This window comes from Vidua chalybeata, chromosome Z (genome assembly GCF_026979565.1).
Source record: "Vidua chalybeata isolate OUT-0048 chromosome Z, bVidCha1 merged haplotype, whole genome shotgun sequence".
Classification (NCBI taxonomy): Eukaryota; Metazoa; Chordata; class Aves; order Passeriformes; family Viduidae; genus Vidua; species Vidua chalybeata.
This window is the reverse complement of record NC_071570.1, coordinates 24,860,604-24,885,512: the sequence shown is the minus strand read 5'-3', so window position 1 is coordinate 24,885,512 and position 24,909 is coordinate 24,860,604. Positions and strand designations below refer to the sequence as shown.

The following is a 24,909-nucleotide window of genomic DNA, read 5'->3' as shown; positions in this document are numbered from 1 at the left end:
TTTTTTAATGACAATTAATGCCAACACATATTTCCTGATCAGATAGATAAAACCTTTTTCATTTGGTTCTGCACAGGTGAGTCCCCATTCTAGATGCTAAAGTAACCTGGTATCACAATTATTTTACTGTCTTATTTTTTTTTAAATACAAAGGAGGATCTTCTGGTCAGTACTGCCCAAAGGACAACAGGATATAAGGTTCCCCTTTCCCTCCTCCATACTTTATAGAAGGATGGTACTATTATACTGAGAGGGTATGAGGACTGTGGGGATAATGCAGCCTGAGCTGCCACTGTATGTCTACCATGGGCTCATGAGTCTCCCAGCTGGTCCAGTCCATCCAGAAGAGACAGCCAAGCATCTAAAGGACAAAGTACAACCTCTTAACAGGCAAGAGAGCAACTGCAACACAGAGGAGGCCAGCATCCTCCCCAGGGCAGTTGCCATCCTTTCTGCTTCTCTCATGGGATATATTCCACCACACCACTGTTTGTGCAGGTCTTTCTGTGGGCTAGCTCCTGAAAAGCCAGTATTGCTCCCGGATTTATCAAGAGTGGCTGCAGGAGAGTTTTTCAGAACAGTGATCATGAGATGGTGGAACTCAGAATCTTGTCAGGAAGCAAAGCAGTAAGCAGGATTAGAATCCTGAACTTAGACCTCTTCAAAGACTACTTGGAAGAATTCCATGGTTTAGAGTTCTGGAAAATATGGGGCTCCAAGAGAGTTGGTCAATACTCAAGCATCCTTCCTTCAAGCTCAAGACCAGTGCATTCCCATGAGCAATAAATCAGCCAAAGGGGTCAGGAGACCTGCATGGATAGGCAGGGAGCTTCTAGTAAATCTCAAATAGAAGGAAGAAATTTATGGAAGGTGAAAAAAGGCACAGACCACATGGAAGAACTATAGGAACATATTCAGAATATGCAGGGATGTAACAAGGAAGGTCAAGGCCCACCTAGAACTGAGTCTGGTAAGGGCCATCAAGGACAGCAACGAGGACTTCTACAAGTACATCAGCAGCCAAAGGAAGAATAAGGAAAATGAGGGGTCACTGATAAATCAGATTGGTCTCCTGGTCATGGAAGACTTAGAGAAGGTGGAAAAAATGAATGCCTTCTTTGCCTCAGTATTTACTGCTGAGGCCAGCCCTCAGATCTTGGAGATAAGGGAGGCTGGAGAAAAGGAAGAGTTTTCTTGGTTGTAGGGTGTTGCATTAGAGATCACCTGGGCAGACATAACTTCCATAAATCCATGGGTCCTGATGAGATGCACCCACATGTGCTGAGGTAGCTGGCAGATGTTGCTAAGGCACTCTGAAAAATCATGGAGAAAAGGAGAGGTGGATGATGACTGATGACTAGAGGAAAGTCAGTGCTACTCCTGTATTCAAAAATGGGAAGAAAAAGGACCCAGGAAACTTCTGGCCAGTCAGCCTCACTTCCACTCCTCGAAAGGTGATGAAACAGATCATTCTGGAGATCATGACCAAGCAAATAAAAGAAAAGTAGGTCATCAGGAGCAGTCAGCAGGGATTCCCCAAGGGGAAATCATGCTGACTAATCTGACACCTTTTATGATGGCAGAGCAGGACAGGTCAAGGAGGGGAGAGCAGTGGATGTTGTCTGCCTCCACTTCAGCACGGATTTGCACACCATTTCCTATAACATCCTCATAAGTAAGCTCAGGAGATGTGGGTTAGATGAATAGACAATGAGGTATATCAAGGACCAGCTGAATGGCAGAGCTCAGATAGTTGTGATCAGCTGAGGAGAATCCAGTCATATTCAAACTGTTTATTGACAACCTGAATGAAGGGATGGAATGCACCCTGAGCAAGTTTGCTGATGGTACAGTGGGGAGTGGCTGATACACCTGAAGGCTGAGCTGCCATTCAGCATGACCTCAAAAGGCTGGAGAACTGGGTGTAGAGAATAAAGTTCAACAAAGGCAAATACAGAGTTCTGCACCTGGGGAGGTATAACCCCAAGTACCAGTAACAGACTGGAGGCTGAACTGCTGGGAAGCACCTCTACAGAGAATGACCTGAGAATCTTGGCGGATGACAAATTGACTATTCGCCAGCAATGTGTCCCTGTGGCCAAGATGGTAAATTGTATCCCTAGGGCATTCCACTCCTGAAAATCCAACACCATTCCTTCAACCAGGAAGAGTGTAGCTAGCCGGCTGGGGGAGATGATCTCTACTCAGCCTTAATGAGACCACGCCTGGAGTGCTGTTTTCAATTCTGGTCTCCACAGATCATGAAAGACAAAGAGCTACAGAGTTTCCAGCAGAAGCCACAGTGATGATGAAGGGACTGAAATATCTTTCTTAGGAGGTGAGAACATGGAGCTGGGCCTGTTTAGTCCAGAGAAGTCTGAGAGACGTTCTTGTCAATACATATTAAATATCTCAAAGGCAGGTGTCAAGAGGATGGTGCCAGACCCTTTTCAATGGTAGCCAGTGACAGGATAAGGAGCAATGGCCATAAGCTAAAACAAGAGTTCCACTTCAAAATGAGGAAGAACTTCTTTATGCTGAGGATGGCATAGCACTGGAACAGGCTGCCCAGGGGGGCTGTGAAGTCTACCTCTCTGGATATATACAAAATCCACTTGGACGTGTTTCTGTATCAACTGCTCTGGGTGACCCTGCCCTGTCAGGGTGCTTGGACTGGATAATCTCCAAACATCCCTTCTAACCTTAATGATTTTGTAATTTTGTGATTAAGAAATGAGTTAATACTTCAGAAATGGAAATAACTGTAAGTTTTTGGGCCCCTCTCTCCAAGGAAAACACAGATGAGCTTAAGCATGTCGAGAGAAAGGCAACAGAGTTGGTGAAGGGCCTGGAGGACAAGTCTGACAAGGAGTGGCTGAGTAAGCTGAGGTTGTTTAGACTGGAAAAAAGGAGGCTTATTGCTCTCTGCAAATGCCTGAAAGGAGGGTGTAGCCAGGCTGCGGCTCGGTCTGTTCTCAAAAGTAACAAATGACAGGATGAGAAGAAATGGTCTCAAATTGCACCGGAGGAAGTTCAGATTGGGTAGGAGGGAAAATTTCTTCCCCAAACGGGTTGTCAAACACTGAACCAGATTGCCCAGGGAAGTGGTTGAGTCACCATCCCTGCAGGTGTTTATGGTCTGTAGACATGGTGGTGCTTGGGGGTATAGTTTAGTGTTGAATTTGGAAGTGTTTGGTAAGACCTGGACTTCATGATCTTTGAGATCTTTTCCAACCCAAACAATTCTGTGAATTTGTCTTTTCCAACCTTAACAATTCTATGAATCTATGATCCTAAGTTTTGTACTTCTGAGATTCCAAGGTCTAGAGCCAAAGAAAGATCAAGGAAAAAAGATAGGGTTAAAAATGCTCTTGTCACTAGTTTGATTTAAAATTCATGGACCACAAAATTTGAAATCTAGAGTAATTCTATTAATTTTGAGTATTTAAGTATTACTTAACATTCTAGTACCAAAACCAACTGCTGCAATAAAGGCAAAGAAAATATGAATTTCCATGCCGCAGTATGAAGAGCCATTTTTTATTCCAGGGTTCTGAAGTAAAAAACAGTACTTGATGGTCCCAGATAAGTAGACAAACATGAAAAAGTATGACATATTTTACCTTATCTCAGTCCCACAGATATTTTCATTTGACTTTTTTTAACTGACAATTTAGTTAAATGTAGCTTATTTCTGTTCTATTTGCCCTTAACAAAGAGACCACAAAAATTCTATAAAGAAGTAATTCAGATATAAAATGTCAGTGGAAAATCTGCCAGCACATCATCATGCAAAATACCATAACCTTCTTTGCAGAAATTCAGTTGTCAATTCAAGAATGAAGAACATTTTTTCATAAGGATGATATAGATAACACCACAGCTGAATAACTGGGAATTCTTGGGCCACAAGCTGTATCAACAGAGGAAATTAATATATAAAAGATTAATGATGTTCGATTGTGTTGGATCTCTTTGGGCCTCTCTGTGTGTAGGTCTCACTTTTTTCTTTGTGTTATGTAACTTATTTTTTAGTATTTCCCAAATATAGAATTCAACAAAGATGCAGTGGCTGTTTTAAAAATACCAGTCCAACCAAGCAATAAATAAAGCCCAAAATAAATATTTTCTACCTTCCTGTATCATTGTTACTGAGTATCTAACCCATTTGACAGGAGTATAAATAAGTCTCACCCATATGTCAGATATGGCCCTATCTGAATGACTGCAAACATAAAACAAAGCAGAAAGAAAAAATGGAGAAAAGGCTGAAAAGGTTGAAAGATGAGGACACTAGGGGAACCATTACTGTTGTTTATTGCAGAATTAAGAAAAGAGAGGCAGCACGGATGACAGCTTTGAAATGGATTTAGATTCTCAAGAGTACTCCTTATGATATGTGTCTGGGTTGAAAACACATTATTAGGGAGACCCAAATGTAACAAAAAATTTCCTCTGAATAAATAAATCCAAGTCTGCTGCATGCACAAGGAAATAAAACTGGAATACAGACTGTTTCCCATAAAGGGCCAATTTTCTTTCTAGATAAAAAAAAATATATGACAACATACTGGGCTAATGAACATACTGTGTCAAGGTTTGGGGTGAGTCCTCTCCAGTTTATATTATACCATATCTGGATTTCTGCTTCATACTTCTAAATTCTGACTTTTTTGCTCCTTAAAGTTGGCATGCATAATGCAGACAGTGTTAAACCACTGTAAGCCAGGCTAATGAAAAATTAAAGAAAGTTTATTCCAGGCACAGATTGTATCTGTTGAGAATAGCAAATTCAGTCATGCCTCAGAAAAGAATCAATGGATTTGAATTTCAAATGGCGACACTAGGGATAGACAGTAACACAAAGATGTAGTAACGCCTCCTCTTCTCCAAATTCAAAACCAATGTGTGAGCAAAGAAATATACCTGTAAACCTGAATAAATCTTTTTAAGCATTAAAAGATATCTATTGAGGAATGCTTGAGTTTTAAAGTGAAGACAAACAGTAAGTTGGCTGCTCAGAGAAAACGTGGTTATTACTTTGTACCCTGAGTCACAAAGGTACAACGAAAGACCTTCCTGTTCTAGCTGTTGTTGCAGAAGCAGGGGAATGGGACATTTTACACCTTCCCACATAGGATAAATTGAAAATCCTGATTTCAGTCTTTTCCTGAAGAGCCTTCTGCATGCTAGAGACAGATTTCTGAATTAGACTTTATACAAGTATTTCCCGAAGTGTATTTATTAAGTATTTACTTATTTGCAAGCACATTCTTTGACAGCACATTCAGGCTTGGCCCAGTAAAGTAAAAATGGGCAGAGGCCAGAAACACTTATGACCTTTTATGGTCATAGAATCATAGAATTGTTTAGGTTGCCAAAGACCCTTAAGATCATTGAGTCCAACTATAAATCTGGCACTGCCAAGTCCACTAGGATCAGGACAGCAGTAATTCTTTCATCTTGTTACCACATAGAAAACCAGTAACCACTTTTTCTAGACCTTTTTTCCTAATTTTTTTTCAATTTTTAAAAAAGATTGCACACATGAACTGCAGGATGACAAACATGATCTTTCTTTGGTTTTTTGAAAGCTTGCAGACACACTGAGACCCCGAGGCTTCAGAAACAATAGGCTAGAAGCCAACACTTGCTGAGAGCCATGCCAGCTGGCTGGTGAGCACACTGCCAGCCACAGAGATGAACCAAATAAGCCTTATTCATTGCTCATGGGAGTGTGTCCCGAACACCCACCGCTACAGCAATCCCACAGCATCTGCAACTCATGGACAACCCCCATCCTTCAACTTTCCAAGCAATAATTTTGTTTCCTAAAGGTAATGGTAGCATTTGCCCCTAGTTTTGCATGTAATCATGAAGTAATTATGTGTCACTAATTAGGCAGACATAAGGAATTTGAGTTTGTAATTTCATAGAAAAGTAACTCTGAGAAGTGCCAGTGAATTTTAGGACTGTCTCAGAGAGCAGGAATCCAGCTGTTTCCCCAACCATTTGCTGAACAAAGAGGCTTTGAGAATAGATTATATGGATACAGTAAGGTCAAACTAGAGCTCACACAAACAATGCTATTTCAATGCTGAACTTTCAAACCTCAGCCTACTGACATGCTTCTAATTAACAGTGGAAACTAAATTTGTATGGATGCAGCCATACAGTTTATTTAAATATATACTTTACATGGCAGCCAAATTAAGTATGACAGTTTGTTTACTATGGATTCCTGCCCTATGGGAACTTTCAGACAGAGTACATTAAGGAAGAGAGCAAAGTAAGAACTCATGAAACTAATGGTAAATACTGGTATATTTAATGCTTATCATTTTGGTGTGTAAAAACAACAAGTTTTACAGAGTCACTGGCCATATTTTAGACACTACTATAAAAAAGTTAAGCAGGTAGATGGTGAAAAAAATTACAGTTATTCTAATAACTACCCTCTGTCTTACTAATGCCACTTGCTAATTAGCCACAGGCAAGAACCTGGTGTCAAGTTCAATTTGACTACTTTGTATGTGCACCTTAGATTAGCAACTTGTGTATTTTAAACACAGCACTATCTCCTTCCACTGTCTCCTTGATTTTCCAAAAGTTGTAATTTAATTTCCCAAATTAATATTTAATTATTTTGTTAAGCAATTTACATTAAATCTAAAGTAAAATAAATAAATGTTTTGCAAGAAAGCCTATAATAAAGAGTAAAGAGCAGCAGCACCAGGCTGCCTATGGTAACTCTAACAAGACAGTTTTAGACTTTTGGTCTTCTAGGAATCTCTGCCAGCAAGTAACAATGCATGGAAGACACATTTCTAAACATACCTCTTGATCTGTGAAGATCTCAATGAAGTTCTGGAAGGAGAAGGACCCTGACTGAAGAATGAGTTCTCCTGTATTTTCAAAACACTGACCAGTTAGAACCAGGAGCTTGTGCCTTGCAGCATCTGTGATCATTAAGCGCACCTAGAGTGAAGAAGAGAAATACATCAATAATGTATGAGTGACCATGTGTTTCTATAGTCCACTGAGAACACACACTTTATCTCTCCTGATTTACAACCAATCTCTGGAACAGGACTCCCAAAGCATTATGGAGTTATACTGCTGTTTACAAAAGACAATGAGAAAGGGGAAACATGAAAAAAAAAAGGAGGGCCAAGATGCAGTTAGAAAGAAGGTATGAAGAATAAATTAATGACATGGAAAAAGCAGCAAGGAGCAGAACAGAATACAGCCTGAATGAAGAAATCATTATTTTAACAACAAACTTACTCATATTATAGTTCTTGGTATACTTTTACGGAATTGTATCAGGATAACCTTGGTAAACTACTTACAAGCACATGCTTATTACTTTACTTGACCCTCACTACAGCTACTAATTGTTCTTGCTTACCACTCCCAAGGGGGAGATTTATATGTATGCTAAGAGAAAGCCATATATTCTAAATTTAGGACAAACAAAACCTGTATAAGGTTCTATACTGTTGAGCAAATGCTTTGCAAATACTTCAAAAGTCTTACCGAACACTGAAATACCAACTCAGTCTATGGTAAGCTACGAATTTCAAGTGCAGTAATTCCTCTATTAAGGAAGAATTAAATCAAACCAGAAGAGTGATTTCAGAACTAGGCTATCCACATATTAAACTAAGTGAGCAAATGAGCAGATTCCCTCTGGGACAACTCCACATGATAATGCACCAAGCTCCATCTCCATGGAGATGACACAATCAGCTTAGCTCTCCTAGCAAGATATTCTTTCCAAGGTTTATATTGATTGTTAAGCAATCAATTTTTCTAAATAACTCTTGTGAATGCCGGGAGGCTGAGCCAGGGAGGTTTAACCTGAATCTCTGCTGAACAACTCATGTTTCCAGTACACTGAGGAAAAACATGCTGGAGAGTATATATCTCAAAGAAGATCCCAACTCTACCATGTCTTCACTGTTATTTTATTAAATAAATGACCCTGATACTGAGCAGCAAAAAGTTCCTTTAATTAAATGTAGGACTAATGCTGGTCACTAGTTGCACTAAATTATTATAAATTCAGAAATATCATGCATGGATTTAGTGTATCTATTTCTATTTCAGACAAAAATATAATAAGTGCAAACATTTGTCTGATGTGCATTACTCAAATCTTCTCTGTTTTCACTCTATTAAAACTGTATCAGAAGTGGCTTCCTCTTCTAAGTTTTCTTTTGTTGCTGCCAGCAGTGTTTATCAATCTGACAACCTTTGTGTAACCTCATCAGGTTTTCCAACATATCACTACTTCCTGACTTGTGAATCACTGATATTTGACTGTCATACAATTCCCCTTCAACTTATTTTATTAATTGACAATAAAGTACATTTTGCAGAGTTAGCAAACTATGCCAAGAAAGTAAGTAAATAAATATTTTCAGATTACAGATCATAATGTATACACATGGAAGACCTTAAGAGACACATAAATTCTGTGTCTGGGTACAAATAAGGTTTTTTGAAGGATGATCAGAAATTTGTCTCCTGATTTCAAGACCACTTAATTTTAGAAGAAATACTGCAAGGTGATGATTCCATTCAATTTAACTGCTGGTTAAAGTTCAAAACTTGTTGAAGGAAGTGCACAGCAAGATGTAGGCTCAGTCAAAACAGAGATTGAGATGGAGTGTGAACAGAGACCAGCACATCAGCAGATCAGTGGTTTCTCATGATATGGTACATATGACACAGTATTGTCATAGGAACATTAAAGTAATGGAGTGGGGACTTCCTAAACAGAAGTAAATGTTCATCAGGGTTTTCTTCAGGAAACAACAATCTCTCTCCCTTTGGGCCTCTTTTTTATGGGAGGTGTTTGGCATTTGACAGGACATGACAGGAGCTTTGGGCACCATCATGTGTGGACTACCACCAGGTAAGGCTATTAACAGCCAAGTTACCAGGTATATTGTATTTTTTTTTTTTTTTGTTGGCTTGGCTTTCTTTTTTATGCTGTTGTTTTACCTTTTTTTTTTTCTTTTTTTCCTTTTCTTTGTGTGTATTGTTTTTTTCTTGAGTGAATAGATTCCAGTTCCTCATCTGATAAAGTCACAGCTTCATGTATATCTCTGCCTCCCTCAGATCCACCATGGAAATCTCTGATATATGAAATTAAGTTTTCTATTTGCCATAGCGAACAAAGTATGTCTGCTCCAACCTCTGATTTAATTCTGACACCTCTTTTTGATTGTCTCTTTCTGAACTGTGTCTATTCAGAGCCTTGCTTAGCCAGCCAAGTTAAATCTCATCTGTCTGACTGCGACCAGTTTGGCAGGATGAAAGCAAAGATCACCTCCCACAGTCTTGTGAGATGACATTTACAGTAACATAGCTAAACATTTTCCAGAGCCAACAGAGTAAGCCCAGGGTTCAGAAACCATTAATGGGTGTCAGATCATGTTCTTCCATGCAGTCATCCATCAAAGGAACGACAAGCAACAGTAACAGAAACAGCATTTCCTGGCTTTTGGCAGTTTTTCATCTCTTCCACCCCTTCACACATGCACATATTTGATGGCTTTTTACTCAGAATGAATGCATAGAGTTGCTATCCTGGTGACCCCCTTGTCCTCACCAAGCACCTCTAATGGCTTGTAAGAGATTTTCACATACTGAATTTTAGTAAGTTCCCATTGACTAAGGTGGCTTTTTAAACTTCTACAGGTTCGGAAACTTTGTTTATTTTGGAGTCCTTTCTTCTGTTGTGTTCAACATCATTTAACAATTGACAGCAAAATAGGTTTTTCACCAGTGACCACCAGCAGAACTGCTTTATATCCCAAAAGAAATTAGACTGTGGCAGTGCTTCCCATCACAGACCAGCAATGCAATTATCCCTATTATTTCAACCTTCTCACTAGCGAAATAAATCAATTTTGTCTTTGAGCTACACAATCAGTTCTTTGACTCTGCTGAGTTCATGAGGAATTGGCAGTCCTCTTATGGGCATTCTCTAGGGTTCACTAATCATGTCACATGCTTTTTGAAGGACAGATAGATCAACCTAGAGTCACCACCACAGAGCTGATAATTCTCTCAGACCCAAATTTGGCCCTGGGCACCTTTGGACACTTTCTTCATATGTAAAATAGGCATCTAAAGCTACCAAACAATGGCAAAAAAAAAAAAAATCTAAACCACAGCTGCCTCCACTCCATCAAGAAGAGAATTTGATGCATTATGAGAAAAGGAACACTGGGATCAGAGGCGTGTTTCTGCCCCATCCTTCTGACAATTTGTTAGAAGTCTGGGAAACCAGGGAAAAGATCAAGGGATGGGTGACATTTTCATTATATTTATTCCAAATATACCCTTTCATTCACAGTCAAAACCTGCTCTCATTGTCTGCTAAGACTTTGAAAAATAGAATTTGAGGTTGTCAGTCTCTAAGCTGGCAGAAAGTGACTGATGCTCCATAATCACCTCAACTACATCTGCCTCAGTGCCCTCATCATGTCCACTTAATGGAGCTTTCATGACATGTTCAACAAAGTATTTCTTACTTACCTCAGTACTAACTGCTTCATCTGAGGGATTGATGAGGACCACAGTTTCTAAGACATCACTTCTGTGGTGAAGAATCTTCTGACCTGCAAGTGCAGAGAGGAAAAAAGAAAAATTAAATTCAACTGTTGCAGTACAGACCAGGACTTGAATTTGCTGTGTATCTCACTGTGTGACAGCCTTCTGGCTGACCTATCTGAAGGAGTACCCATAACACACCTTGTTCTCACAGAACTGGTGCAGGTAAGGGAGTAACCATCATCAGCTGAGCATCTGACCCTGACAAACCAAGTGAAAACTAGAACCTATGCTGCAAAAATGCTCCCTTCAGCCTTCCACTGGTATTGATTAACACTGGAACACTGCAAAAAGTTCCCTATGGGGATGGGTAGACATTTGCCATGCTGCCCTACTTTATCTCCTGCTTACAAAAGCTGTAGCAAGCAATGTCAAGCAACAAGAGTGACAGGGCATAAAATTAACATCTAGATCCTGAATTAGTAAAGTCTGGGCAAGTTTGGAGCAGCCTCACAGCCTACTGGCTTTCGTACTTAGTTTATCTCTGTATTTAATAGTGATATTCATCTGACTGGAAGTGAATGCCAGAAAAACAAAATAGGACTGTTGATTTCCTCCCCTCTCTTATGTTAATTGGCAAGTTCTTATCAGAGTCTCTTTCTGTGAGAATTAATTAGCACTGGATTGTCATTCAGAAATCCAGACTAGGAATTAGTCCAAAAAAACAGAAGAGCTGTCCCTTCTGAGCAAACTGCTTGGCGCAGTATTAATCAATTAAAATAATTAATTAGGCTTAAAAGGGAGTATGGGACACAGACCTATTTGCCAACTTAGAAAACCTCCCCTGTAAAGAGACATAAATTAACAAGGCTGAGGACACTTAGGCTGAAAGGAGCTCCACGTGGCTGAGAGCATTGTGTGAGAGAAGGGGCAGTCAGCCATTCCCACAGTGTCCCTAGCTGGGGCAGGCTTGGTGCTGCCCTACCTGCCCCAGGGATGGCCTCTTCCTTCCTCACTGATTTGCCTGCACCAGTCCTGCCTTCTTCCTCCTCCTTGCCCCCTGAGCTCCCACTGTGCTGCATCTGTCACTGTTGCTCTGGGGAATTTCTACATTTATAAGCATGTGAGTTTACAACCAAACGACAGAAAGTGAAGGAGAAGGAAAATAGAGCTCTCAAGTAAAATGTGAGATAGGGTTGTAATCTATTCTCATGTGGATGACAGTGCCTAGAAACTTAGGGATAAATATCTACTTAGTTTGAATAAACCTATTTTTCTTAACATATATTCTTTCTGCTATAGTTCTTTGAAAGGAGGATACAAATTATGTATTACAGAAGGGAAAGAGGGCAGGTCTCATTCCCTCTGCAACACCCAATTCTGATATTACCCTTTGCAATTCAATTTCTTTTTAAAGTTTTGCTTCCTTGCCTATCAGAAATGCACATATATAGATACAGTCAATAAAACACCCAATAAAATGTCTTCCGAAAATGCTCTGTGCTCTGATATTTTAGTTGTTTGTCAGTTTTCCCTTAAATTAAGAGATTAGGCAGAGTTTATTGAATCTTATTAAGGAAATGAAAGGAACCCTTTAGAAGACACTGAAATTTCTTGCTTAATAGTTTGTGACACTGAACACATACTTTGCTTCAGGCTAGACTAAGCCTCATGAACATATTAACACATTAAACACAGGTAGAAAAAAAAGGCCACATGCAAAGTTAGACAAAAATGCACAGCTTTAATTGGGCTAAAAGCACATACTTTGGACTTAGCTGAAGCTGCTCCAAGTTGTGTGTCTGTGTAGCTGGGAAGCATTTTACCTGAGGAGTCACAGCTCCTGCTGACCAACACCAGTAGTGGTTACTTTCATCCTACCAGACATCCTGCTCTAGTGTTTGTGTGGGTTCACAGGCCCTGAGACTGATCTCCAGAGGCAGGCAAGTTGTCTGCACCACGTGCACAGTGCCCACTCAGAGATGCAAGTGTGACTCTCTCCCTCTTCAACTCCTTGGGATAAACATGTTATTGATTACCATGCAGGGTGGGGACCCTGCGCTGGCAGGGTGTGAGTCACTATGAGGGCTCCCATCCCAGGAACAATTGGGAAGTTTGCAGCAACTTGCTGATGTCAGTAACACAGTCCCATGTCACTGCCTGACAAATAGGAAAGACTTTGAAAAACTATTTGCAATTTTGTAAGAGTAATGCAGGCTTGCTGCCCAGATTGATATCCTGAGATGTTCAGCTGGAATGAAGGAAAGTCTCCCATGGGAATAGTTTTATCAGACCAAAATTAATTAGAACAGTGTGGGAGCAGAGAGCAGCAACAGCATCTCATAAACTGGTAAGAGACTTACTGAATTACAGATGGGAGTGGGAGAACTTGAGACTTGTGTACATCTGGAGTTGCTTTAGTTGATTTTTGTAGCCTCTCTCTACACATGACAGATCATTTCTGTGATTTGACAGAGGAAGAAAGGAAGAAACTTCCACATTGCAGGGAAGTGGTTGGGTAGATAGATTTTACCTGCCTACAGTTTCTAGTAAGCAAGTTAAAGCCCCTTCTAAAGACTTTAATATATAAATATGATTTGTGTTTGTAAGAAATCCAAGTATCTGCCTATCTTTTGACTTTATTAATTAAAGTTTCACATTAAAAACTGATATGAGCAAAGAGTCTGGCAGCTGTTTGATTCAGAACAAGATCAGAGAGAATTAAACAGCATGTGAAAATTACTTAAAATTGCACTCATCAATCCAGTTTCTATGCCCATAGGATCCTAATGCCCCCCTACTCGTCCAAATATCAATGACATTTATTGTGTGATTATTGAGATGGAGACAGTGTTAGTCACATTTCCTAGAAAAGTGACAGAACAGTTTTCTTAACTTACCCAGTAAATTTTTTCAGTCCAATCAAGCAGCATAAACATGAGGGGCACTTTTAACAGTGACTATGTTAAATTTGTGCAAAAACAAAGTGCAAATGAATGGCAGGGGAAAGAAATCAAGTCCTCATTTAAGTTTTGTTTAACCAAGAGTCACTACTGACACATTTTTTCCCGGGCATGCCTGTGCAACCAAGCCCATGGGTGTGCCTAGTAATAGGCTACTCAATAGAGGGGTTTCCACCAGCTTCTCCTGTTGCTCCAGGTAGACATCAACATTCACTTGCTCTCTATCAATACAATTCCTGCACAAAGTAAACACAGACAGAGCGGGCACATCCTTCCTGTAGTAATTCTTGGCAGAAAGGGTGAAAGGAGTATTCTCCCTGGAAGTATGCCTTCCCCCTGAAGATGGTAACTGACACCTGATCTGGCATTCAAACACATTTCTTTGGCAACTTTAAACATCTTTCATTTTTCATTGTAAAGAACTTCAAAGTCTCATTTCATCACCAGAAGACATGACTGTGGCTGTGTTACGTCAGCCACCATGCTGGGTGGTATTTACAGGTGGCACAGCTTGCAAGGCTGGCCAGTGAACTTCCCACACACCATGAATATGCAGTGACCTCTCTGCAGCTAGAAATCTGAAGTGCTCTGCATTTGTAAGTACCCTCAATGCCCAGGTTCCCCCAGCTGCCCCTGGTCTTGTGGAGAAATTTCCAGACATTGAGGGGAGAAATCCTCCAAAATGAACCATAAAACATCCATCCCTAAAATTCCAAGGGAAGCTTAGCCTCTTGAAAGACAGTATTGGAACATGTCTGCCACTGTGCTGGGAAGCAATAACTGATGTTCAAAAATTATGTCTTATGAAGGTCATTGGAAGTTTATCCCTTGCACAGTAATCTAATAACTCATACATTTTAAGTAACTTCAAACTGCTCACTATTTCATCTGCTATTTCTAGTCTGTGCTTCAAATTTGTCTTCCAAAAACAGATGTATTAACTTTGGGCTCTTTGTGGTTGTTCTATATTATCAACAGAGTATTCAGAGTCTGGACGACTTGTTATCTGATGGTTGCTGTGTCTTCTACTAAGTGAATAAATATATTTTTCCTTGTTTTCAATGCAAAGATCAATGGGTATAAATTGTCAAATAATACTGTAATTGTGACCAGCCCTAAATATCCTGTTTGCCTGGAGGCACTACATTGCAACATCAATTTCAGACCATAGAGAAAGGAACAAGATACCCTTTTATAGCAGACTATCAGTTATCTGAAGAAATCTTGCAAAAAATGATATGGAGCACTCCATCCTCTTCACCTTCTTTGTTGAGAAAGGGATACCAAAGCATGCTAAGCTTCCTGCTGAACTAAACTGCAAGCTGGAGAAATAGGTGTGTCCAACCACTGAGCTGCTGAGCCACTGAGCAAGGTAGTGATTTTACAGTCACCAAAGCAAACTCTGATGCTGTAAAACTCCTGAGTTCTGTATCTGCAAGTAAGAAGAAAATTATTTGCAGACCTGATGGAGAGCAAGCTGTTTAATATCCAGGCACTGGACTACCAGAACAGGACTTCAGAAAGCTCTTTCCAGGAAAGGTCTGAAATCCCTGCAGGTGATGCCAGGGACTGTGGAGAGTAATCATTCAGTCTTGTAACTAGCTGACACAATGGGGCATACATAACACAGGCATAACTTCATTTATGCCAGAGAAGATGGATTCACTGCCTCCAGGGCTCAATTCAGCCCCATGGCTTCTTAAATTTAGGCTGTCAGCAAGGACGGTATAATAATTTTTTTTTCCAGCTATAACTCCTATATATGCACGAATATCAGAATATTTTACACATTTCTAGGTGAAAATAAAATCCCACTAGGATTCTGAGCTGATGTGACAGCTGTGGAACAAGTCTAATAATGAGTTAAAATTGCTGAGCCCTGTGATGGAGACAAAGATTTGTAAGAATTACACTTTCATTTTTCATTGTAAAGAACTAGAAAATGTGACTGTTTTCCTTACCATCATTTAAACCTGCTTGCTCAGGATGCTGCTATGATGGTAGGTTCAGATTTATATCTAATGTTACATGCTTTTTATAGGGAATTATGTGTTATCTCTGCAAAGTCAGGTTAATCTTCCTTGCATCTGATCAGCTGGAATATTGAACTGTGTTGTGAACATCCAGAAAGCAAAAATCTCTAGTTTATTTTCTCCCTCTCCCCACATAACTGGAATTGATATTTGAATTTCATTTAGTTCAGCTGCAACCTGGTGATAGTTAAACATGTTTTCTAACCACATCTGACTTTGAACAATTTATTGACTACAAGTCCTGAGAGGCAATGTCCTTCATTGTATTGTATTTTTCCATTGTATTGTATTGTATTTTTTTTCATTTTTAAGCTCACATTTATTTAATGAAATAAAGCCTGTTGCATACAATTTCATTTTTGTTTTTGGGTAAGTCCTTATCTGTCAGATCTCATTTGGGTTTACACCTTCAGATAATAACAGAGTCCTGAAAGTGGGAGGCTAGACAGAAGATGATTATGTAGTCTGAACAGTGACTGCAAGATTCAGCCTCCAGTTACTGTACACAAACTCAGTTCACCAATCCTTGCTCAGAACTCTTAGACAGCAGTGAGAGAATGCAAGTTGACCTGTTTGCACTAATTTTCATAGCTGTATTCAAATTTTCTGCCTCAAACTTTAATCTCTAATACTTGCAGACTTATGAACTGAGCTGTGCTAGGACCTGTTGCAAGAACTGCAAGTGATTGCAGGGACCTCAGTGCTCTGCGACCATTTGCCCTGAAATATCCTGAAATTAATCCAAGACATTACATCACCTTTTTCACACCCTGTTGATCAACAGACTAATTGTATCATTTTTTTCACACTAAATATTGATTTCTTCCATGTCTGCTAACTTTGTGTGACATCTAATCTGCTTTCAAAATACAGCCATTTATCAAGTAGAAACAAACTGCCCTTTCACTCCCATCTGTTAGTGTTGGGCAAATTAGTACTCTCAACTCTCATTCTCACCTTCAGAAAATGGTATTTCTCACATAATTCTTGATATTTTACAATTACAGGACACTATGAAGGACTTCTAAAGCATTAAAAATCAAAGACTACCCTGAAACATTGAAGCAAATAAGTCTAAGTAAAATAACAAGAAAAGTTTACATATTATGATATTAATGTCTACTAAAATAGATTTATCTCCCAAAAGATGGAAAACTGAACCAAGTAGCCTAGGTTTCATTATTGATTTCACTGAGTCTCTGGACAGAAGTGAAATTTAAAACCAATACTTCTGAAGACCTCAATAAAATTAGAGTCAAAAAAAACCCACTTGCTGTTTATATGCTGAACTTGCAACAGTAGTGAAATCCAATGCCCAATAAATAGGTTAACCCTCGACTTTGCTTAAGAAAAAATACACCAAATTGTCAGTCAACAGCATCAATTTGCTCAATGAGTTCAGCAACAAGTTATTGCTGTGGAGCATTAACCAGCCTCTTTGTGAAATGAGTGGCAATCTTTGATTGTTTGGAATACTTCTTGGATTAGGAAATATTCCTGATCTATCCTATGACAACCAATTATTCCCAATACATAAGATTTTATCTTTCTGGGGAAATTATGCAATTTGTAGAGACAACAGGTCCCTGGCAACAATCTTTGCTTTTTCATATAATGCCACAGCCTTGCATGGCTGTCTCTGAACTCTGTATTTTCTCTTCTTCCATTGACCTGTGTAATGTACAATTCACATGACAAGCAAAGCTTAAATCCCAGTAGCCTTGTACACAAGTATTTAGCAGCACTGTGATTTCAGCAAGAGGATAGTAAGCACAGGACATAAATATGAACTGAAACACTTGGAATTATACTTTCCAAAAGGAGTGTGCAGCTTTATGATCCTACTCCAAGAAATGATCTTCTATGATTACAGAAAGAGGAAAAAAAATGAGTGTTTAGAGAACAGAGTTGTTTAACACCAGGGCAGAAAGGGAAGAAAGAGTGATGGGTATTTATTAGAGGGCTAAGCAATGTTCCTAGTCAAGAACTGCCTTGACCAACATCACAGCTGTAGTCAGTGTAGCTTTGAGAAGACAACACCTCTTTTCAACTCAAGCATCTGACATGGGCTTTCACCACAAATTCATTTACCTGAAGCCACTATCTCCCTCATGAATCACTCCTCCAACTTTGAAACATGCAGTTTCAGAGATGCTAGAGGACTGCTCAATTAATAATTGCTTTGCCCTTTGATTCTTTCTATATTAATTATATAGCATTTCCATTATTTTCAAGGCAACATATAGCACTTATTAATGCTCCAGATAATTAAAATTTAAGATCTTCCTCCAAAATATTCACAGTTTCAGAGTGGCTTCCCTGAAATATGTATCTTAATTGTGTTGCAGAATATTTCTACATACTGGTTTTGTAGATATAACTCTATAGACACTGTGATCTCTGAACAATTACAATTTATTTTACCTTTAGAACAGATCTGATAAGTGTGACAGAATTTTAATCCCATAAAATACACATAGGGAAACAATTTCCAAGGTCATATGGAAACAGAAACACGAAGCTTTAGAAGCCAACTAGAGTGCTGTACCTAGACAATCCTTTTGGTTCTGCAAGTATGTCACAATTTCATATTTTTGAGAATATGGAACATTTTAAAAACTAAGCTATGCCATAATGGATTTCTTATTTAATGGACCCTGTTAGCTACTTCCCAGAGCTGAAATTCTCCCATAAACTACTTCCCTGACTGTTAAGATATAGATATTATTTAACACCAACGTTATTATCACTGCAGACCTTGAAAGACTAGCTTCAAACGGCAACAGAAAACAACATCCAGTGAACTTTGCGAGGAATTTGTCTGGAACTATCTAGACAAAAGCCAAGCAATTCCATCTTTTCCTCTTGCAGATTTTGCATGTCACAAAATTGAGGCAGGCAGGTAGGTAAATGTGAGATTCTCGCTAAGCATTTGTCTTGAGTTATATATCTCTAGATTACAGAAGTAATAATCTTAAGAAGCTCTTAAAAGCAAGATAGTAAATTAATGGCATATATACCATGGTCAGACCTATATTTTTAGGCTTTTTCATTGTCTCTCATTAATTGCTCTCCTATCCTTAAATCTAAATTACATAGAAAATAGTATTGCTGTAGGATGCACTGCAGAACTAGTCTGGAGATTTATTTTTCAGCAGCACAGCACAGTGGCCTAGTACTGCATAGAAACTGGCAGCCAACACACCGTGATGGGAGACTGCAGTAATGCAGAGCTGACTCGTGAGTCCTGAAGGTCAGTAAAAGTCCTCAACTGAAACTGCATTTGGGAGGGTTACTAAACAGGAAGAGAAGGAGAATTGCGCATCATCAGACCTCTTCCACAACCCTCTCTCTCTAGAAAGAAGGAAAATTTCTTCTTTAACTTCTGGAAAACATCTTGGAGCTAGGAATTAAAATAATCCTGAGCAGAGCAAGCCACTTCCCAGTCTAATTTATTTAAAATGGTTCCTTGCAATGTAATATTTAACTTTGGTCAGTTATTCAGAAAAGATATCTCTCACATCTCAATTGTCAAATAGACAAATAAAATCTTACTACAGAAAAATGCTACTTCTTTCTCAATACACTGTCTCATACTTCATGGCTTATTGAACACATCATATTTCATAATTCACAGGACTGGTTAGAAGCTTAAGCATTCTTTTGTTATACCAAGTGACCAGTATATTCACGTTACAGACAAAACTGTTTACTGGGCTGTTAAAGATGCTAAGCCGGGTTTTTGCACCAAACAGGCTTGGCACTTTTTCCAAGGGCTGTTTTTATGGGAAAAAAACAATTCCAACCAACAAAATTATTTGGCTTATTTTAATTATTTCTTAAAAGAAAGTATGATTATGCCAATCTCCATTAACTAGCTTAGCATCTACCTCAAATCCAAGTGTACTCCATAGGAATATTGCCTCTGAGGAATGGAAAAGGTTCTTTGATTACAAAGATCTGCTTTTGAAATCAAGATAGGAAACATCAGCAATTATGGTTCTTCTTATTGGTATTTAACCAAGTAGCCGAGACCCTTCCTATATTTCAAAGAATACTTAACAACCTCAATTAAATTTATTTTATTTCCTTTCAAATGTTGCCATTACTAAAACCTTTTCTTTTTACATCCTTTCACTTTACCTCCCTGTGCTGCAGTGCCTGGCTGTACTGTTCAGCCCACAACATCCTGACTGCCAGGGTAGGGAAGCTTTTTCCTTTCCTCTGCAGCACACTCTGCAGATGCTTCCTTGCACTTCACCGCAACTCCCACTTTCATAAGGAAAATGGAGCACAGCAGCATCAGGGAAACTATGACATAAATTTAAAATGTGTTGCAAAGGGATAAGTACTGAAATAAGCATTTCAGAAAAAAAAATATTTCAGAAGTTTGCCTTTCCTCTTCCCAGACATCTCTATCTGAGTACATTTTTAGTCTTTTGCATCTCCTTAGGGAGAAATATCTGAATTTTGATCACTTCAGAAGGTTTCTGTTAATGTTTCTAAATTGCTGCAGCCTTTTTACTAATGGGTTTTCATCACTATAGCAGCTGAAACCAAACCCAAAGCTCCAATTAAAATCCTCTGGAGAATATTTCTGGCTCTTGGTATCATTACCTTACATGCAATTAAGTTTTAAGTTCATCTGCCATTCCTGTTGAAAATCTGACAAGTCAATACAACCTATAAGGGCTTAACACATAGGGAATCTATTCTTTCCCTAGAGCACAATTTTTTGGCCATGTATTTATTAAAATTTCTCAGTTTAGATACAATTTTTATTCTTCCTCCCAGTTCAAATCAGAGGATTTCCTCACCTTGACAGTCCATGAATAATGAATGACAGATCTGTTTGCAAGCACTAAGGCTGTTCCAGGAGACTTGCATTGCAGATTAGACACTTTACTTTGCAGTATTTTAAGATTACTTATGTTCGAATTTTCCTATGGTCTGCAAATCAGTATGTTTTCTTGGGAAAAAAACACACAGTTAATAATCCACCCTTGATCCCTGTACTGTAATGTTTATTATGTATCAGAAAACCCCTACGTTGTTTGTCAAAATAGCTCCTTAAACATAATTTAACTAGTGGTGTTCTTTGCAGAACTGTGAAGTTCTTTCTCAAGTAACATCATAGCTTTATTGCTATTCCCTGAACAAATCATAGAATCATCACAGCTGTATTACAGTGGAAAAATTGTGATTTTTTTATACTTGGGATTATTTTTGTGCATTTTAGGAAACTGGCATTCTATTGAATGAGGCAGTACTGTCAGCTAATTTGCCAGCTGTGGAATATCCCTTAGTCTCTACAACCACTACAAAATATAACAATTTGCTCCGTTTGTAAGCCTTTAATGAGAACCAGGTATAAGCTTTCCCCCTGGCAACCACCCGGCTTCCCGGATCCACAGCAAAACTTGCCCAAAGCTTTTATTCTGCTTTACATATAAACAGTGTTGCTAATCATTTTCTGGATTAAATTCACTGTCCCTTTCTAGCAGCAAATGCTTTCTTGGTCTGAAAGAGCAGAGCAACTGTTCCACCCCAAGGCAGAGACAAGAGAAAACCTCTTAAAAACCTCCAAACCCCTTCCTCCACTGATTCTTTACTGGATATGTGCAATTCTTCACGCTGATGATTCTATACAAACTGCAAATACAATATGAAATTGATTGCCTCTGTGTAGAATACAGGCAAATAATATTAATTAATGCTAGATTTTACAGAGAAGAAAATGAGAAGGCACACCTGTTTCAGCACAAAGGAACATTCTTCTGGGTTTCATTTCTAGAATTAAAACAAGCCATAAAGTAGTCCTTCCAGTCTTTGGCCTTTAGTGTTTGGATTATGTGCTTAAGTACAACCAATTGAACTATATTAAAAAGCAGAAAAAGACAATACTCTCCTCTAATTAGATTATCAAAACCAGGGAGAGGCTTTTTGTTCATCAAAACAAAAAAAAAAAATCAGCATGTATCTTCAGGAAATACAAACCCATATTCAAACATTACATTGCAAAGACAATGTCTTTTCATACCTAACCTCTTAAAATTTCACCAACCAATTACTCTTATCAGTGGTTGAAACTGTACCAACAAAAAGGAATGCATAAACAAGAAATAGTTTAGCCTGTATCCACTGATACAAGAAAAAAATAGCCACCAACAGAAGTCAGAGGACTTGGAAACCAGAAATCAATGAACCAGCAAGTGTGACAGCAAAAACTGGCCCTCTAAATGACAAAGTGGAGTGATTCTAGAGGCCAGTCAAGCATCGCTTGGATGATTTTATTTCTTTACTGGCCCTGTATCCTCTCCCTATACCAAATTCTGTACAGAAAGAAGTGAGTGAGGAACAGATCTAGCTCTGGAAACATCTATTTTAATTTTCAAATGTTTAACTTATTAAATCTTTTTCTTAGGAAGAAGTAGATGCCCCCAGAAATAGCTCAGGCAGCCTCTGAGCTGAGGAGGAGATGACTACTGTTGCAGACCTTAATGGGAGGATCCTTTTTGCTCAAGCAGCCACAGCATTTACCGGAGGAAACAGAACTCACACCTGGTGAAAACATTTACACTTGTATATGCAAGAACTGCTGTGGAGAACTGTGTCCTCTCTAACCTGACAAAGACCCACCAAACTTCCAGAGAGGTCATAACAATGCTCAGCACATATCAAAACTAGTTACTTTAAAATGAAAAAAAGCAAAATCTCACTCTGTCACAGAAAGCAAAACATTTAATTAAATATGAGCTCTGCCTTATGTTCTGTCTCTTGCAGCTAAGTCTTCTTACCTTTTACTAAACCTTCATTGCTCTTTTGGAATCTCTAATCACCTTTTATGCCTCAAAACCACAGATATCTGAAAATACTTAACATTACCCAGTAGGAATAGTCATACAATTTTGGCCTGGTCCTTTGTGAAACTCTTGGAAACCTCTAGCATACGATTGCTTAAACTTCCAAGCTTTATTCTTCCCTTTTTGTTTGTGCTTAACTCCTGTTAATACCAATGAGAATTATATGCATACAACAATGAAAGATGAAACTTTTTCATTGTCTAAGGGGTGTCTATCAGCCCTGTGCTGCTTCACTGAAAAAAAACCCCTCAAGGATATTGCAAATACTATGGGGAATTAATCTCATTACACACTACTAATAGCATTTGTGGCAGTGTTTGGTTCTTAGATCAACCATAGGTGACCACCTGGTGCCTGGTAACTAGAAAGCTGCTTCCGTAACACATGCACAGACCAGGCTCTTCTTGGGAGACTAATCTGTAAGCTGCTATGGCTCTAGTCTCCTTACACTTTCTCTCCCACTGAAAACATGTGTTTTTATTTTCAGTTTGAATATTTTTAAATTAAGGACAAAGCTTTGTGAAAAAAACTGTGTTTTTTTAAAGATTCATGGGTTCAAATACAAAGATTTTTAGTTATGAATTAATATATTGTAATGTTTTCCAGGGCAAACTTCACATAGGCTTGTCTTCTTGAGTTACCAAATGATTACATGATCAGCTTCACCTAGTCCTTTCCAAAAGTGAAATTACTGCAGGGCTGATTTTAAGTACTTATTCAGGAGAACTATCAGTGAAAATAAAGACATCTGTAAAAGAGAAACTAGCATACTGAAAAACAGACGAGATGTTGCTTTTATTGGTCAGCATTGTCATGTCTGTAAGTATTATAGAAGATAAGGATTAAATTTATAAAGGTATTTTAACTAGGTTTTCTTAGTGTATACCAATTAAATCAGCACGGTCATGCTGATTTGAAACAGCCAGTAACCTAGCACACAAATGAGTTTTACTGCAAATTTGAACAGGAAGGACACAGTCACTAAGCAATTGTTTGCAAGCACCAACTGAATAATTAAAGCTGGTTTCATTATAAAGATGACACATCATGCTGTGAAAAAAAATTACCTCTGGCAACTCCCGTTTCTGTATCTGAAACCTAGAAAACTTAGGGTTAAAGCACAAAGAATGGTGATCACCAATCTTTTAAACAATTTTCAGATTTCTAATTACATCTGGCAATTGATACCAAGCAGCCTCCAAAGGACTGCCAAGATGACACATTTCTAAGTGTCAAAACTGGAATCTTTAAATGTGTTGGGAGAGTATTTTTAATAGAGGTGATGTGCTGATACAGGCATACAGCAATGAGGACTGCAATTAAAATAACAGTTCTTTCATTTTGTGTGTTTTAAAAGATGTATTGTATCCATATTCCACCTGGGGATTTCATAAGGACACTGACAATTTATTTAAGTGGTATCTCCTGAGCAAAACAGAGTGGATACTGGAGATAAAAAGATTCTATTTAAATCAGAGGATTTAGAACAGTTTTTGGGCCCTCTCCCCAGCAAGCTTCAGGCTTTGCCTTTGCCTCTGTGCACAGACTGCACCTGAAAATGTGCTCCTGGGTTTCTGAAGTCTGAAGGCCCTCACCTGTAGCCCCGAGGGTCATACCGTTGAAATTATCCTAATGATATATCTCCCCTGATTAAAAAAAAAAAAAAAAAATTGGGGAACACAACAGCCAGAAAAAAGAACAGGCCTTGGGAGTTTCTTAAAGGACAAAATCCAGATAACACTGAAAAAATGCTCAGCTCTCACATTGTTGAGAATGAGAAAATGTTGTATTTGGAGATAAATGGTAGTTTTGTGGAAAAAATTAAAGTATAAATTATCTATCAATAATGAATACCTACATTATGATTTATCTAAGTCTCAAAAATTCCTGCAGAATTTAAAATGGCAAAAGTGGGAATTTTCTAGCATTTGACAAGTCTCCATAATGATATTAAGAGGATTTGAGGATTTAATAGTGTGGCCTTGGATAGGCATGCACAAAAGGAGATCCATTTCAACATGCTTTAAAGGAGACCTCTAGAAAAAAAAGCAAGAAAAAAACATCTTCCTGCCTCAGACATGACGGTATACCATTGTGTACTTTCCAAGAACAGGTGAATGCATGACAAATAAAGGAAGTCAAATCTTAACGCAGCATTAGGGCAGTCAAGCACTGTACAAATTCAGAATGCATGTGCCTCAAGTTCTATCTGTCTTACAGTGAAGAGTATGCACTAAGTGTGCAGAGGTGGCAGGGCACAAAGGAAACATCATCTTTGCTCAAAGGGTGAGATTTCACTGTGTTACCTGAGTATTCTATATTGCCTGCGTTTCTTAAACTAATGGCCATTTCTGGAGATCTCTTCTTCAAAGTAGTCACTGCACAGGTTTTTATTCAGGTTTTGTTTCATCCTCAGCTGATACAAAAAATTACTGTCATTCAGTTTCTAGTTCACACTCTACCACAGGATGTGCTCCATAT

The 24,909-nt window shown here is 38.6% G+C and overlaps 1 protein-coding gene across 1 annotated transcript in view; it reads right to left on the bottom strand.

Moving 5' to 3' along the window:
• Nucleotides 1–24,909, bottom strand: part of MAP1B (microtubule associated protein 1B) — a 76,343-nt gene that overhangs the window by 14,461 nt on the left and 36,973 nt on the right. The window contains exons 3-4 of the mRNA XM_053932942.1: nt 10,555–10,637; nt 6,838–6,978 (exon numbers count right to left, since the gene is read on the bottom strand). Coding sequence (XP_053788917.1) covers nt 6,838–6,978; nt 10,555–10,637 — 224 coding nt within the window. The remainder of the gene's footprint in view (nt 1–6,837; nt 6,979–10,554; nt 10,638–24,909) is intronic.